Source organism: Lepisma saccharinum, chromosome 20 (genome assembly GCF_977018435.1).
Source record: "Lepisma saccharinum chromosome 20, izLepSacc3.1, whole genome shotgun sequence".
Classification (NCBI taxonomy): domain Eukaryota; kingdom Metazoa; phylum Arthropoda; class Insecta; order Zygentoma; family Lepismatidae; genus Lepisma; species Lepisma saccharinum.
The window spans coordinates 11050157-11068782 of NC_139248.1; the positions used below are offsets into that span (position 1 = coordinate 11050157).

General features: G+C 40.4%; 1 protein-coding gene across 1 annotated transcript in view; it reads left to right on the forward strand.

Annotated features, from left to right (window-relative positions):
* Positions 1-18626, forward strand: part of LOC146003812 (suppressor of lurcher protein 1-like) — a 475712-nt gene that overhangs the window by 371306 nt on the left and 85780 nt on the right. The window contains exon 6 of the mRNA XM_083142232.1: positions 12521-12735. Coding sequence (XP_082998358.1) covers positions 12521-12735 — 215 coding nt within the window. The remainder of the gene's footprint in view (positions 1-12520; positions 12736-18626) is intronic.

Below are 18626 nucleotides of genomic sequence, written 5' to 3' on the forward strand. Positions count from 1 at the left end.
GCGAGGCAAGATTCCTCGCTGATGTTCCGTTCACGCTCGCTGAGAAGCGAGGCAAGAATACTCGCTGATGCTCCGTTCACGCTTGCTGAGAAACGAGGCAAGAATACTCGCTGATGTTCCGTTCACGCTCGCTGAGAAACGAGGCAAGAATACTCGCTGATGCTCCGTTCACGCTTGCTGAGAAACGAGGCAAGAATACTCGCTGATGTTCCGTTCACGCTCGCTGAGAAACGAGGCAAGAATACTCGCTGATGCTCCGTTCACGCTTGCTGAGAAACGAGGCAAGAATACTCGCTGATGCTCCGTTCACGCTCGCTGAGAAACGAGGCAAGAATACTCGCTGATGTTCCGTTCACGCTTGCTGAGAAACGAGGCAAGAATACTCGCTGATGTTCCGTTCACGCTCGCTGAGAAGCAAGGCAAGATTCCTCGCTGAAGCTCCGTTCACGCTTGCTGAGAAGCGAGGCAAGAAGGCTTCCTGACCGATGTTCCGTTAACATCTCTAATTGCCACGAAGCAAGTGCGAGGCATTTAAATGCTTGGGTCGTTTGCAACTCAAGAAGGCAATGGATAATATAATCAGTCCTTACTTCCTTCCTACAGCTTCATTTTTGAGCTCCCGGAAAACAAAGAAAGACAATATTAGAGTGAGTGAAATTATTAAATATAATTTTCTTCAATAATTTATTATATAAATATGATAATTTGCTGACGTATCTCTGAAGATTTTGTATCGAGTCACATTGAGATTTCAAATTTAAAAACAGGTTGTGAACTCGTATTCTCATCTCGCCTCAGGGCCTCGCGATATGTTGCTACGTTACTGGGTATATGGGTTGTCATTGTTCTTCTATTTTATCTAAAAACAATCAACTCATATTTTACCTCACAGGGTAGGCCTCAAAGGGTTAAGAGTTTCTCCAATATATCTCTGTCCACCCTATTGCCTCCTGTTAGAAGTAATTTAATATTGGAGAAACTACATGAACAACACATCCTAAGTGTCATCGACGAGGAATTAGATTTATCGTATGACATGTCGTTCCCGGACGTATGAACAGACTGTTGAAGTACACCATCCCGCCTGGTATATATGAATCTTGTAGCTGGAAGTGAGGAGATTAATGGAAGTGCATGAGCGAAAGATTGTGCTGTTACTGTGATTTTTTTTTGTTCTTTTTTAAATTGCATAATCAAGATAAATAGATTCTGAATTCATATATTAAAACGTAAGTTCTATGTTTTTGTTTCTATCTACTGCAAATCTTAATGTTTTCCCGTGCCCTGGGAGGTATCATGCGTATACCAATATACAGTCTCATGTTGCTCATTCTCAATTTGTATTGAGATATATATATTCTTATGGCTACTAACATCCTATGGTTGAACCTGGCACGACCGTGTCACGTATTTTGTTTTTTATAAATGTCCACAATACACTAATTCTACTTAATAAAATAAAATAATCGGCTCTGAAAGAGATTCGAACCTGCGATCTTGAGACAACTGGGCCAGGCGTTTACTACTTTCTCACTTTATCACTCCAACAAACTAACTTGAAATTTTGTCTTAAGGATCGTCAGCAATATTGCAAATTTTGTTAACATTCACTAGTTTATTATTACAAGCTGGAATAGACAAAGTCTGCAACTCAAAACTAGACTTCTGTGGCAACTTATCCTCTCCCGTCTACATTACTGTGACAAAACTCACGTATTGTAAATGTGAAGGGCATTGTTAAATGTTGCAAATAATTTCTCATACCATCGTTAGTTCCAGATTTGGCCACAGCCACCGAGCATTTAGTTTCTAGACATATAGTACATTACACAATATGATTGCACTGGAAACGTGTTAGTTTCTTATCTAGCTTTAATATGTGTTAGAAGCGAGTCTATGCCCTCAATTTAAGTGACCTCGCTTGTCTGTTGAAATCATACAAGCTCTTTATTTATATCCTAGGAGGCTAGTTTCATCATTTACATTGAAATGACAGTTGTAAAAATTTATACTACACTAAAAGTGTCTTGCATTGTGTTTCCTAGAGGTATAAAGCCGTTTGAGTTATGTAGAACTTAATATGTATGAGCCCTGTTACATATTGTCTGCATTAGCCTTACGAGACAGCCGCATGAAAGAAACTGGATGGAATCCTGGCATGTACCATTTCGCTTATTGAGGCCGTACCAGACGCGGAATAATTTATCCGTCGGAATCTTCCATGTCATTTATACACTTCAAGAGCATCACTGCGACAAGTCGAGTTAAGTTTTGAGGGAAGTTCGTTATTTATGCTCGGCGCCTTTGATGAACGACCCTGCTGCTTAAAACGTCACCGGCGACTTCAGTGATTCCCTTCAGACGCTGTGAAAGATTGATGTTATTCATTCGCTATCCCGGAGAAAGCTTAGCCTCGCACGCAGTGAAGATTCAAATATTTATCCTCGGTTTTTACTTTTTCTCCCAATGAAGATCCTACAGCTGTCATACTTTGTAACTCTAAGGATGGGTAAAAAATATACTCGGATAGCTCATTTGGATAATGTCCTCTCATGACTCGATGCATCTGGGGACGATAAATGGGCTTGACATTAAGGGGGGATGTAATGTAATGTCAAGTTATCCTTTCTAATCTGGGATACGTCTACGTTTGGAAAGCGTGATGAATCTCTTGCCCTTGCAGGGTGAATAATGAGTTGACGTATGCAAGTATACTCTGTTTAGATCCTGCTGCTTACTAAATCTCTAATATATCCATTTGTTTTTATTATTGCGTAACGCTTACATATGTGGTGTTGCAACAAGTGTTTATGCATGCGCAGTGACATGTTCTGAACCCATGTTTGCCCCATTCGAACACGCATTTGGCATAAAATGCGAATTGTGGCCTTCTTCGAGAATTTCAACATGGTTATTGCTGCGAAAATTCAACATTCTTGTGTTTTAGACTTAAGTAATAAACTTTACTATATTTGTGCATGTGCAACATGCACATTTTCCAAAATTCTCTCAAAAAGAAAACTGCAGTGCATGTTATGAAATAATACCAAGAACTGCATGAAATCACACGTAAATGAATGTTTCCCCACGATTTCTTTTTACCTTCTGTGAGTACGTATTGCGTCATCGAGAAACGTGGTGTGATTTTGACGGCGATCGAGTGCGCACCTGCCGTCGCACGGATGCCGTAACATCGCACGAGAAACGTTTTGCGTTACCGAGTGTAGTAGTGCGATTTTGGCAGGGATCGATGTCATCTAGGGTCACACCGGAACTATAAAATCGATATTTGCGAAGGCCAGGTAACCTACAACTTAAAATAGTTTAAAAAGCACAATGACAGTATAGTTATAGATACATTTGGCAGAAAATTGTGCAAAATTAAGAATGCAAATTTTGAGTAAAATAACATGGGAAAAAATGAAGTCTATGCTAGTAATTCATCAATATAGGTTCACCAAATCCTTGCCTCCATTTCTGTCTCATACAGTGAAGAAGACCTTCTAAATTTCCTCTTGAATCACGGAAAGTGATGGCGAAATGAAGATTCCACCCCAACCCCTAAGTAGCTTTTAGAAAGAAATGCGAGTTCGCCCTAAGGAAAAGCTATGTTCTTTCAGATTGGATGAACCCGAATGGGCCCTCACGCAGGAAGGGAGAAGGGGGTGGAGGCACCTTGCTGAGTGGAACATGGAGACCTCGCATGAGAGGGGAAGAAAGGGGGAGAGTAAAATATGGGATAATTATCCTGCAGGAATGCAAGTGTTTTGAATGTTCAGGAAGTTTCTACTTTACGACGGCAATGAAGACGTCCAAAGGAGAACCAGGGCTTAGAAAACACTCCGGGGAATTTGCTTGGAAATGTTCCAGAAAGGAGGAAAGAATAGCTTCGAAGCCAAGAGCAGAACAAATTATGGTCCCCTTCAGCCGTTCCACTGACCACGGTTGGAAGAGTGGTCCATGGTTTCTATGATGCTGTTATCAGCGTTTGTTCCCTTACCATCGACATTGGTATCGCTTCGCTTCCAACGCTGCTGTAGTCAGCTTACAAATTTTGAGGGTGTTAGATCCCACTGTGTTGGCAACACTGCAGTTTGCTCCTTCTAACATGACCGTTGTTACGTTGTACATCCTGAGGATTTCCTGGAGGTGAGTGTGCGGTTTTCAAGTATTGGAGAGATGCTCGCTTGGGACTTACCTGTCAACAGTAATCTCTGGAGCAAGCAACTGAAACGGCTTCAGCTACCAGTTTGCAGCAGCGCACAGTGCTTCTCTTCGCCCACTCTTTCTCCCCTTTTCAACCGTTATGCGCGACCTTGCTCCACAGATTCTAGATACAGTGTGTAGACTTGGTAGAATCCTTGTCTCATCTCGAGCTCTAACTGCCTTCTCGTCTAGCGTTGTACTAGGTGTATCAAAAAGTAAGGTGAATTTTCGATTTATTGAAAAACGTGCATAGAGAAAAAATATGAAACTGTAGTATGTTTGACACATGGTATCACACTAAAATTCGGCATAGGAACCACTCCCTTCGTGGGCATATCGTGTGAGGTGGGTCAGGGAAATGCCCATTCGGTGGTGTTTTTGGTCCTCACTCAGATTTTTGGGCACCCAGCGCGCGCACACACTTTCCTGAAGCCAAGTTGGTCATGGACGATACTCCTCACTGAACCATATGAGATGTTCAATTCATCAGCAATGTCATGCAACCTGACTCTTCTGTCTTCACGAATCATCGCATCCACGTCTCGCACATTGCTGTCGGTGATGAACGTTGCTGGTCTGTCACTTCTGTCATCATCTGTCACACTACTCCTACCACTTGCAAATGAGTTACACCACACACACACTTGTTTCTGCAACATAACACTCTCTCCATAGACCTCCAACAATTCTCGATGAGTTTCAGATGGTTTGTTTCCCTTGACCCATAAAAAACGAATAACACTGCGCACCTCCTCCTTGGAGTAATGTTCAAGTCGTTGCGCCATCTTTGAATTGCTCTAGGTACCAGACGGGTTGACGTAGAAGGCTGTAATTGTCGTCAGACTTGCATTACCTTGGTATCTGACACATACAAAAAATTTAATTAGCTACACAAAAAACTCTGGGTTTTACAGACAAATTCACCTTACTTTTTTGTACAACCTTCTACATACGTGTCTTCGTTTCATTTTCGTCTCATCAAGTGGTCCCGGGTTCGATACCCGGTGGAGGTACATAGTGGTTCGGATCCCACTTTAAACTGTAGGTCCAGCCCCTATTAGCCTTACTGTGCATCAAGTGGACTTAAAACACCAAATCAATCGTCCCAAGTGTCGAAGAGCAAGTCTCACACAATACCTATTTGATTACCAACGTGATAGCTTTCCTACACTTTCGTTAAAACCAAGCCCCTTTCTCCCTGCTTGGAACATAAACTTTCACCTACCTTAACCCTTCTTTTTAATATTAGCCTGCAAATACCCTCCCCCTCCCCGAACCCACAAAGCAGCCATAGCAAGAATTATGATCAGAAAATATGTCAAGCCTTGATGGTCAACATTATTTGTCAGTGAAGAGCAAAGTGCTGTACATTATTTTAAACATCATCATCTTTAGATTGCGAATATACAATACAAGTGTCTCCAAACGTTAATAGGGCCTCCCCGATGGTGTAGCGGTTACGGTGTCGACTTGTAATGAAGAGATCTCGGGTTCAATTCCCAGTGGAGGCACGTAGTGGTTCGGATCCCGCTTTAAACTGTAGGTCCAGTCCCGATTAGACTTACTGTTCATAAAGTGGACTTGAAACACAAACTCACTCATTCTGAACTCTAACATTTGTCTGTTAAAAATTACCTCAAGTACTATTCCAGTAATTTGACACGGAAAATCTAGATTCATATGTTGCCAGTTGTCAGGTTTTTTTTTACCTTCAAATGTATTTGTATACAGTGTTGGCAGAATACATTCCGACAAATTTTGCTATGCAAGAAGAAAGACTACTACTTGTAAATTTCATGGATTATATTTTTTCATTATATATTTCATGAAACATACAAAGAAATAAAATATTTAAAAAAAACTGCTTCTAAAGTGTCTGTCTATTACCTTTGGAATTGCTCTTATGTTTGTCTGAAGTGCACCCGCTCATCTAGAACAAAAAAAAACTCTTTTAACTTTAAGTATATCGCTTTTCCCTCCCCTTCGTCGGCCATGGCAAATACATATTCAGAAAAATTTCGACTGCGGTCCCTTGTGAAGGGTTAGCAATAAGTGTCCGAGACTTACGAACCACCCTGTTAAAAATAATCTACTACATTGCGATTCTGTTATTACATGGGGGATCATACCAGTGCTTACGTTTAATAAAAATTTCAGCAAACTCTTCCTTTGCCACGCTGCTATTCCAACCCCCAACCCCCCCATCCCTGTTGCTTCAGTAATGTCCAATTAGAACTTGTGTTGCAAGGGCCGACCTAGTTGCACGACCCGTTTCGCTTGATTCATAATTCACGAGGTTTAAAGTGGCAAGATTAGCTCTGCGACCAGCGGAACAACGCAGCCGGCCACACAAAAGCAACAGAAATGTCACAGAGGGCAATTTTTCCCCCTGCAGACCTCCCAGTTCCTGCCCCCCTGTCCCCCAGAGCCCCCTCCACGGCTGCATTTTTGAGCTGGATGTTTGCAGAGGGTCGCCCCCACGACTAGCCTAATGTTAATGTGTGCTGGAGTGTTGTGGAAAGGGGAATTAAAAGCTATAACGAGGTCGGCTAGTGCTGCCCTCTTGTGTGTTGTTCCTACAAATACTTTGCTCTCGCCTAGCTAGAATGTGTGCTTTCTTGAAGCACACTATTAATTTTTTTAACTGCAAAAACTACGGTACTAGCCGTCTAGTAGGATGAAATAACTTAAACTCAACGGTTATAAAACTGTTTGTTTTTTCGTTCGAAACTAACACAGAGACAGTTATTGTACTGAAAAATACTACATTAATGTCAGTTAAGTGCGCGTGAAGGTGTTGGGGTTGTTAAATCTCCCCCTCTTTTACCTAGGTTTACCTACATAAGATTTAAAAAGTCAATGCTGGGAAACTATACAATAAGGAGTTTAAAATTATGTTTTATAATTTACAATACAACTTAATAGAAATAACTATTTATGTTTAGAAGTAAATATTTAATTCTACTTAATAATTATATGAATCTGTTTTAATAATGTGAATCAATTTTTAAGATAATTTATATTTGATATTTCATTTTTCTGGATGTCTTTTTCACTCTTTTCATTTTCACATTTTATCTTTTGCTTCTCTCCATCTTACTCACTCTCTTTCTCTCTATCTATCTCCCTCTGTGTCTCTCTCCCTCTATGTGTCTCTCTGTCTCTCTCTGTCTCCCTCTGGCTCTCTCTGTCTCCCTCTGGCTCTCTCTGGCTCTCTCTCTCTTTATCTCTCTGGCTCTCTCTGGCTCTCTCTCTCTCTTTATCTCTCTGGCTCTCTGTCTCCCTCTTTTTCTCTCTCGTTCTCTCCCTCCCTCCCTCTCTCTCTCTCTCTCTCTCTCTCGTTCTCTCCCCCTCTCTTTTCTCATGTACACCCTCTTTCTCTTAATTCCTTGCTTTCTCTCTTCTCTCACAGCCTCTCTTTCTCTTACTTTCTCTTTCTCTCTTTTCTCACACATAGCCTCTCTTTACATATTTTTCTTTCTCTTTTCTCTTTCCTCACAAAGTGTCTCTCTGTCTCTCTGTCTCTCTCTCTCTCTCTCTCTCTCTCTCTCTCTCTCTCTTTCTTCTCTTTCTCCCTCTGTTTTCACACAGCCTCTCAATATCTTTATTTATTACTTTTTCTTTCTCTTTCCCTCACATAGCCTGTTTTTCTCTCTATCTCTGTTCTCAAACGCAGCCTCTGTTTCTTTCTCTTTTTTCAGCCTGTTTCTTTCTCTCTGTGTTTTCGTTTCTGATTATATATCTCTTTCTATATTTTTCATTGCTTACCCGCACTGTTTTACTTCTCACTTCCCCTTCACCCTTCTATGCTCCTTTTTCTCACAATGTGATTCTTGTTTCTCACTACCTCTCTTTTCTCTATCACCCCTTTCTCTCGTGTTCACTGTATACTTTCCCTCTCAACGTATCTTTTCTCTAGCATCTTCACTGGGAATGATAACATGATCAAGCAGACGTTTTAGATTGGGCTGGTTTGTTTGTGCATTTCCAGCAGCGAGTTTTTTTGTTTTTGCAGGCAGGCGGTTTGTTCTTAGCCAGACGCAGGATACACAGAACGACCCCTGGTGTTTGTTTCAGACCTTCCGTGCAACCGATCGATGGAGAGTAATGCACAGGGACACGTAACTCGGCGCCTCTCAACAAACAAATGTCAGGCGCGTTTCTACAGAGTGAGAAACGACACGAATTTATTTATTCATTTTCACGTTGGAAATTCAATTGTTGCTAACCTTTGGAAGGAATGGTTTCACTTTCACATATGTGCGTTTCCTTTTTGGATGGAAATTCTAGAGGGAGTTCAAATATGAATATTAAATTGCAGTTCTTCTTTTGTTTGCTTGTCTTTTTACTATCTACCACTAATCACATTGAAGTTGTGAACTCATTTTGATAAGTGGGATGAAACGGGTGAGCTTTTGGGAAGAACTCCAAAAGTCAACCTCGCTTCCATGTAGCACACAGGTAACGGCAATGTTGTAGGCTAACGAGGCTCTGGCGACTGAGCCAACGGCCAGTATAATCGTCTGTGCCTTGTTCTTACGCTGAGTGCCTCTTTACAGCTTGCGCTTTTAAGGAGGTGTTAGTGTTGAGGCAACTAAATTTTATTTCAAATCAACCACTCATTCATTTTGATAAGTAATCTGTGAGTAATTGCAATTGTCAAGTAACGTTGAAATGTCAGGGGCTGAAATTGATCAGTAAAAGTCAGGTCTTTCTGATCTGTAATTTGTCATTTTATTTAAAAATTGGTCAGTAGTCAGTATTTTTGTTCCCTTGATCGCATTTATTTTGTTACTGCATTTTGGCGAATACAAGATGACTTTTCAGTGAAAATCAAACACATAGCAAAGTCTGCTGAGGAAAATATCATTTTGTTAAAAAAAATAATACACAATACAAAAAATACGACATAAAACACTAAAATGAGTTCGATTGATTTGGTGTTTCAAATTCAAATTTATGCACAGTAAGGCTAATCGGGACTGGACTTACAGTTTAAGGTGGAATCCGAACCACTATGTGCCACCACGAGGAAAATTAGTTCGAATCATTCCCGGAAGCATTATCTATGACCTGACCATGTAAATACAAAACATTACTGAGTCAACATGGCACAGAGAAGAAGTGGAGAAAACAATAGAAGATAATACAGGGATTCAATAAATAACCGGAAAAGTTGTATAAAAAATCGAAAATACGACCATGTTTAGTGTTTCTTTGTTATTTTGTGGTGGCGTCCTAGAACTATTAACAGGTGGGCCTGGCACGCCTGCCTCGCGAACGGGGTGCTGGTAATCAGTGAAACAAGATGGCGGCACCCTTGCAGGTTTGCACCAACTTGGAGCAGCGAAGTGTCATTAGATTTCTGTTAGCTGAAGGGTTGAAACCAATCGAAATTCACAGTCAGATGGCAGTACAATATGGTGGAAGCTGCTTGAGTCGAACACAAGTGTACGAGTGGGCAGAGAAGTTCAAACAGGGTGTAACAACTGTTCAAGATTCGCCACGTCCAGGACGCTCTGTCTCTGCAGTCACGGAGAACAACATTGCGAGAGTTGACGAGTTGATACGGGAAAACAGGCTTATTACGGTGAGTGAAATTGCATCAGAGATAAATGTTAGTGTCGGATCAGCCCACCATATTGTTCATGACGTACTGATGTTCAAGAAAGTGTGTGCGAGGTTGGTTCCAAAACATTTGACACCAGAAATGAAAGAAAGGCGCATGGATGTGTGCTGGGAGCTTTTGCGACAGTACGAGGCTGAAGGGGAGACATTTCTTCACCATATTGTCACGGGAGATGAAAGTTGGGTACATTTTTGGCCCACTTAAGACGCTCTTACGTATTGGCTCAAGGTTCGAGGATGATGATGAAGTCCAGGCAGCAGTGCATGACTGGTTACGCACACGCCCAAAATAATTATTTTCACGTGGAATTGGGAGGCATGTCGAGCGCTGGCGGAGGTGCATTGAACTTGAGGGGTACTACGTTGAATAATAATCATGTGTTGTATTCCATTCTAATAATAAATTCTGTACAAAAAAAAATTCCGGTTATTTATTGAATGAACCTTGTAAAAATGCATTCAGATGCACTGCAAATAAAAACTTTGGAGTAATATATGAGTTCTTTTATTACAGAAATGTAAACGGTATAGATGTAGTATGTCTCCACATTTGATCACGGCAGTATGTATCCACATTCTCGACATACGAAAATCGGAAGGACTGATCCTTTGTATATTTTCTTTATCTTATTTTCACTTAGGTAAGGTTAGGTTAGGAGTGTTCACTGGTGATAACTTTTCTAAGTCATGTCACTTTTCTGATTTGCAGTGTTCAATGAACACTCCTAACCTAACCTACGTGAAAGTAAAATAAATAAAACATACAATAATGAAGAACTTCCTACCTATTCAAATGTGGAGACATACTACACATATACCAATGTAAACACCTTAAGGTAATTACATTTTGTCTCATAACTATTATTCTGAAGGGAATATTTCTTTTTTACAATAATTGTTATCGTACAATAATGGAAACAGAAGCCTCCCCGATGGCGTAGTGGTAATGTCGTCGCCTTGTAATCAAGGGGTTTCGATACCCGGTGGAGGCGCATGGAGGTTCGGATCCCACTTTAAACTGTAGGTCCAGTCTCGCTTAGCCTATCTGTACATAAAGTGGACTTCACACTCAAGAATAATAACAATGGAAATACATATTTAATCTTTATAAAAACGTTTGCTTTACGTTGAATTTGGAGACCAGATAATATATTTTTATATAAAATCCCATTTCTTTTTCAAAAATGCTAATTTATCGTTAGACTGTAATTACATCTGTTAGTAATTAGCCAGTATATCGGATATTCTGATATCCGGATTGTTCTGATATTCGAATTGTATGAAATATCAGAGTGTGAGCATTATCCGGACAGTTTATCCGTTTTACGGGCTATCCACATATTATTTTATTCGTCACTGTGCGATTTGGTTGCAAATCCTTCTTGAAAGCTGTCCTCTCTGGATGTCCGAAATATCCGTTATCCAGATATTGTAGCCATTCCTTGTTTCCACCCTTTCTACTCTTAGTCATAGTATCTGCGAATACGCGACCAAACGTACCACCGACAAAATGTACCAGCGACAAAACGTACCACTGAAACCACTATATATATTTTCAGTATCCAGATGCTGTCTACCAGTTGAGGACCGCGAGTAGAAGATTGAAGGCAGAAGAGGAGGCTTGAGAACTCCCTATTCTTCGGGGATGTCTCTTCAATATAACTCTTATGAATATCTACATTTCTTCGGATCTGAGGATTCCTCATCAAGTGCCATTATTATTCTTATTTATGGGATCTAAGGATTCCTCTAATATCTTATTCTCATTCTTATATTGTATTCTTATATATTCATTATATTATTTCTATGTTATTTGTATCTTTATATTTCATATCTTGCTTATTGTTTGGAGCTACTCAATTTCACAATATCAATTTTTCAAAAACGTCTTGGTTTATATCTTAGGTACCAAGACCCAGAGCACTTGCCTCTTCTCTCTTACGTAGCTTCTGACATCTCCACTTACCAAGTTAATCCTTATATCCTATTCCGGGATACGGATACCACACTCAGATAAGATCAACAAAGAAGAACTGAGTGAGAGGGTACCAAAAGTGAGTGGCGAGTGGAGGCGGAGGATCGCCGCTCCGTATCCCATTCATCACTTGATGGGTTTGCCGATTTCCATCACACTTTATCCACGCTTTGGACTGGCAAATTACTATATAATGCATATATAGCTATTTTGGAGTGTTTAAAATCAGCTGTGGTTAAGCTGTCGTCCACTTCTGTTTTATCTTTTCGTCTTTTATCGATTCTTTAGTTGTCAGTTCTAACCTAACCTAACCTTTGTCGTGTAGGTTGCCTAGAGTATCGTTGTAAATCTTGGTAATTGGCGTATCTTCCTCTCGAACCCTTTTCTTCGCCTCTTGCATATGCTTCTTGACATCTAACTGAGCATCATTCGGGACTCCACAAACGTGATCACTCGACGGGCCACTAACCACATTATTCTCTTTTGATTTTAAGTTCAAGCGTTTTCCTTGAAGTGGTACGCTTTGTCGCGGAGTAAATATCTTGAAGGTAGGTGTTTATCTCGGTGGCACGTTTTGACGCTGGTACGTTCCGTCGGGACACCAGTATCTGCAATCACTACAATTTAAATGTTGTATTTCAAGGCTTGTGTTGCAATAAATAATAAGCGAGTTTTTATAAAACTAATTTCTTTGTCGTTACTTCTTCGCAGGTGTTCCCATGGCGACTTCCTGAAGATGTTTCTTCACCTCGAGAGGGCAGAGGTCAACGAATACACTCCGTGGTCCAATGTTTTCTGCGGGAGTCTCAACGACATCCCCCACGTTCACTACAGCTCTGCGAACTACTTGGTGTTGGAGCTCCACACCGACAGGCGGCCAGGGAACAGCACTGGTTTCATGGGCACCTTCCGGTTTCTAGATCGAAGTAAGTATCTAGGGAATTCCTAGTTTGGTCTTCTTCATTCAAACATACTAGTGATAACCCAGACTGGCCTTTTCTCTTCAATGCTCGTTTGACTACCATTGCCAAAGTTATTGGTGAGGGGTGACCCTTTACATAGACACCCAAATGTCAACCTCTTCCACGTTGTACACCCTGGACCGCATTTTACAGACTAGCGAGGCTCTGGCGCCTGGACCCATCCCCAGTAAAATCCTCTACGTGACTTGTGTCCTGTCCATGTGTGTTTGTGATTCTACCTTCATCAATTTTATCTTTCACTAGGGCCCGGGACTTTGTTATAACATATTTTTCATTTGGCTTCGGATCTATTATTGGGGTGATATCTTTACATATCTGATGAAAATCAGCCGAAATAGACGAACTTGACAAAGCACATTTTTAGAACATATTTCTTCAATTTTGTTGTAATAAGACATATTTCTGTATAATTTCGTAATTATCTCACACATAATCGGTTATTTCATTTTCTTTCTTCGTTTCTTTAGCACAACGGATAGTTCATATTGTCGATGGCTGGATATGGAAATTACGGAGGAAGAAAGGTGCCGTCTTTTCTTAGTACAGAACAAAAATACCCCCACTTTTTTTATCCCGCCGACAATTGATAACCATGCAAACATTATTGAGGCAAAATGTTCTCTCTCATTGTTGCACGGGAAGGAAAGAAGTTTCGTTCTCATTTCTTTGCCTTTTTCGCTTTTCACAAAATATCAGTCAAAAGTTAAATTAACATTCGGTACATTACAGCACCTACTCTACTCTATCGGGTATGCGAGAAATTCGAGAGTACTGTTGTGCATATTTTTGGCTTTACTGGGAATATTTCTGCATTTTTCTGGCATATTTGTAATTTTTCATGACATATTTTCCAATTTATATGACATAATTACACACATATTTTACAGTTTTATAGGACATAAAGTCCCGGGCCCCCTAGTTATCACCATTCATCATCATCTTTGCAATTAGGCAAAAGTGACAGAAACGTGAAGTAAAATAAAATAAATCAATCATTAAAACTATTGGTAGCGTGGTATGTTTTGCGTATTTCTAAAAAAAAAAAATCCCTAAATGTTTTCTTTCGCCTGTAAATTTAGTTCCTGGCAACACCTCTAGATGCTGCTCAGCAAGACGTCTCGCTAGAAAATGAAGCATGGGAAAGTGGAACAAGGGTAGCCAGATTCAACCAAAAATTCTCTCAATCAATCATACATGATTTTCCATGCGACTGTAAGTTCAGTTCTAACTTGGACACAGGTTGACTGCGTTTAGTGGCAAGGTTCTGGCGGCCTGCTAGTGTTGCCAACTAAGCTTCTGATTGTCGCTTTGCCCATAAAATCGCTATTCCCATATCCATTAGAAGTTGCGCGTGACTATCATTGGTCGGAAACCACAGATTGGAGTAACAGCATTCACAGAGCTTTGAGTTAAGACCCTGTCATCATTTTAGCTCACTTTCTCCCTCGAAATTGGTACTTTTGGGGAAAATAGCCTTTGACTTGAGCCATTAATTAATTTATATAATTTCTTGTATGGAATTAACTTACAAACAAGAGTATTAACAGTATTTCAATACACGGGGATACACATTACAGAAAACCAGATACCAATGTGTCACAATTTTCATACTATAATCAATTCAATTTACGATTACGCGACTTGTGAAACACACCACGTACACCCTTTCTCGGGAATCTGGAGCAAGGCCACGCATAACTGTAGAGAAGGGGAGAGAGCGAATGAAAGGAGAAAGCAGTGCGCGCTGCTGCAAACAGCTGGTAGCTGCAACCGCGATATCACCACCATGTGCTCACTGCATACCAAAGAGGACCTTTTTACACAGGCATCCAGTTATACACTATCTACCAAAAAGTAATTGGGCACCTATGATGGTGGTTAATTTAGTATCTAATTTGAATCATTTAGTATCATTTAGTGGGACCACTGCTGGTTGTTCGTGGCACAATGAACTCACAGGCATACTGTACAATGCTAGACAATGAAATGCTCCCAAACTTGTGGCGTTTTTACGGAATGAACCCCTGTTACTTCCAGGATGACAATGTTAGGTGGCATGTTTCGGAGGCTACTATGCAGTGGTATGCCGACGACAATGTTCACCGATTGGTCTGGCTTGCACAGAGTCCTCATCTCAATCCCATAGAACACCTTTGGGAGGCATTGGACTGGCGGGTGAGGTCTCGGGAGATGCGGTCAAATTCCATTGTCCAACTGAGTGAGATCTTGCAAGAGGAATGGCGACACATTCCAATGGACGTCCTCCACAAACTAGTCGAGAGCATGCCTGACAGAGTGGCTGCTGTTATAGCAGCAAGAGGTGTCTCCACGAGATTCTAACAGGGTTCGCACCACCAGACAACCATTTTGTACACGTGCCCAATTACTTTTTGGTAGATAGTGTACAATGTTACCAATAGTCACAAAAATTTTGAAAGAACCACGGTCTTTAAAAGTAAGGTGAAAAAAATGTTTTGGGAGTATACATTATATTCAGTTAAAGAATCTCGGGAATTAAATAACTTTATAAAATAAATTTAGATTGTATACACTATATAATGTACTTTTACAGTACTTAAAGAAATAATTTCACATTGTATGATTTTACTATTATATTATGTTATACTATTATAAAAAAATTCTGCCCAATTTATGTATAGATATATATTTAGTATATGCGATGTCAACATGTATTTTATAATGTACATGCACCAATGTCCCTCAGGGGTACTTTCTGTGTGAAAATTTCTCGATAAACTCACTTCACTTCCACTCTCTCGCGTTTGTTGGTCGAACCCTCTCGAGTCACTACTTTTGCAGATACAGTAAAACCTCGTTAATTCGGACCCCGATAAGCCGGACTTCGCTTAATCCTCACAGGCAAAAGGTTAAAAAAAAAAAAAAAGCAGAATGCAAGGTTTTAAATGTGGCTAGAAGCCAACAAGAGAACTTCCCAAAGAAAAGGCAGTCAACCACTGATGAAATTCTGTTTCCCGCAGACTTTGTATTGTACTGTATAGTGTATTTAGGCCCATGCCCTTTAAATACACCATAATAAACGTGTTCTGTTGCTATAAAAAGAGTTTTAATGCACTTTCTACTGTTCTTTTAAGTTTGTTGGGGATTTATCTCTAAAACTAAACACGATTATTTTTTTCTTTATATATTTTATCTCAAATACTTTAAGAAACCTGCACTCCCATTGGTTGATTCATTCTGAGCGCGGTGTCTTGTTACCACCATATCTTTGCACTCTGCAGTTTTCAGCGTGTGTGGAGAAGCCACTCGGGCAACAGCCGGAAACCGTCGCTGACAATTATGGATACCGTAAGCCTAACGTGGTTACGTTTCATTAGTAGCGTGTTATTGTAACACCAGCTGCAAACCTCGTGTAAACAGTTTTCCCTAGACAGGAGTGCAGGGAAGTGTAATCAAGTGTTATGTGTATATACATTATAATACATAGTTATCGTTATCATCAGTGTGTGTGCCTGTGTTTTCTTTACAACTCCCAAGAGGATCGCGGTGAACTTATCCCTGTAGTGACACAATCCAGTCCAGATCAGTGGTAATCTACTAATTTGCTTACATTTACATCCTACCGGTCCGGATCATCATTCATTTCTTGGTCCTTTACGGTCCGGAACGCATTCAAGGTTATTTCAGTTAATCCAAACTTTCATTAAGCCGGTCGACCTATCCCCCCGTAAGTCCGCATTAACGAGGTTTTACTGTACTTGTTTTAGTTCGCTTGCTCCAGAGATTCCCGGGACAGAGTGTAGTAGAAGTGGCTATTTGCACGCTTCAACAGTTCGTAACACAATGCGGCTCTAGTCCCTTGTCTGTCCGCTCCCTGCTCTCTTTCTTACACACACACTTTTTCTTGCTTTTACAGTAAAAACTGCATATCCCGGAAGCTCTATAAGAAGGAAACCTGTAAATACGGGGGGGAAAAATTCCCCATAACGGACCGATTTTATACCTGAAAATGACCTGCTTAAGGCGGAAACTTCCTTAACGCGGAAACTGAACACCATTTGAAGACCAACGAGATGTTTTTATTCTCTGTAAATTGAAATTTCTTCCTTTATTTTTTTCGCTCGCAAGAAAACAATGCAATACTGTAAGTGGAACACGCCTCTGTTGCCACTCGCTTATCGGTAACATTGTCGATATGAAAGAATGCGCTACAATACTCATAGCTGTTACGATTCCGTTTCTTTCTTTCATCTCTTACCCTGTTTCTCCACCTTTCTTTGTCTATTTCTCCTCTGTTCCTTCGTCATCTTTCTATTTTTCTTGTTATCTCTCTGTTTCTTTCATTTTTCTTCACTTTTATCTCAATCTTTCTTCACCTCTCTTATTCCATCTTTCAATCTTTCTCTTTCCCTCTATGCACATCGCGCTACGAAGCCAGGGGTCCCGGGTTCGAAAAGATACATAAGTACGTACAGTACGTTCTTACGATACTGTAAAAAGTGTACCAGCATGTTGTGTAGTTACATAATTGTAATGTCTGCTATGGTTATTGCGACTCTATCGCATTTTTATTCATGTACGTACATTCATTAGTACTCTACATTATAAGTAATGCGAAATGTAAATCTGTCTACCCATTATTTCCTGCAGCGCTCTATACTGTATTTAAAGTCAACCCTGTATAAGAAGGAAAACTGTTATGACGGAAAATTTTACTTGGAACCATCATGTTCCGGGATAGACAGGTTTTACTGTACATATTTCCCTCTTTCTTTTCCTGTTTCTTCTCTCTATTCTGTTCTTTCCGCTACTTTCTCCCTGCATCTTTTTCTCCTTCTTTGCCTCTTATTGTGCCTCTTCTTCCACATTTAGTGCCTTTTTGCTTGTCTATTTGGACAGTAGTTTAGTGCCTAAAAATCCGTGCTCTAGCTCTTTCCCACATCTCTGAAATCACTTACGCTAAGAAGACAACTTTTACTAGACTGGCATGGCCCCCCAGATGCCGTAGGGTTAACGTCGTCGGCTTGTAATCAAGTGGTCCCGAGTAGGGATGGCCAAACGGATCCGGATCCAAAAGTTCCGGATCTGGATCCGGATCCAAAAGTTTCGGATCTGGATCCGGATCCAAAAGTTTCGGATCTGGATCCGGATCCAAAAGTTTCGGATCTGGATCCGGATCCAAAAGTTTCGGATCTGGATCCGGGTTCTAAAGTTTCGGATCTGGATCCGGGTTCTAAAGTTTCGGATCTGGATCCGGGTTCTAAAGTTTCGGATCTGGATCCGGGTTCTAAAGTTTCGGATCTGGATCCGGGTTCTAAAGTTTCGGATCTGGATCCGGGTTCTAAAGTTTCGGATCTGGATCCGGGTTCTAAAGTTTCGGATCTGGATCCGGGTTCAAAAGTTCCGGATTTAACACGAAATGTCAGAGGTGATTTTGTAAATGCCATTGAAACGAATTGTGTATTCATTCGAATGTATTGGAAATGGAAACACACATAAATGTGATACATTCCATTCCAGGATGAAACCTTTAACATATTTAACAAGATAGAAACGTTATACAAAAATACAATTGTTCTAGTTACAGTTTTAAAAATTAAAATAAAATATTATAATATATGCAGTGTTATACAGTATAAGACTAACAAGGGAGGTTATCTAAGTGTCCCCTCAGATTTCCATGAAACTTGGCAGGTGTATAAAGGGGCCCAAAGGAAGAAATACGTGTTTTTATTTCGGCAAAAAAAAAATTAAGGGGCAAACCCCCCTCAAATGTCAAAATGAGGACATGGAAGCGCTCATGTTGGATGGCCAAACTTATCCGGATCCGCCAGTATCCGGATCTGGCCATCCAT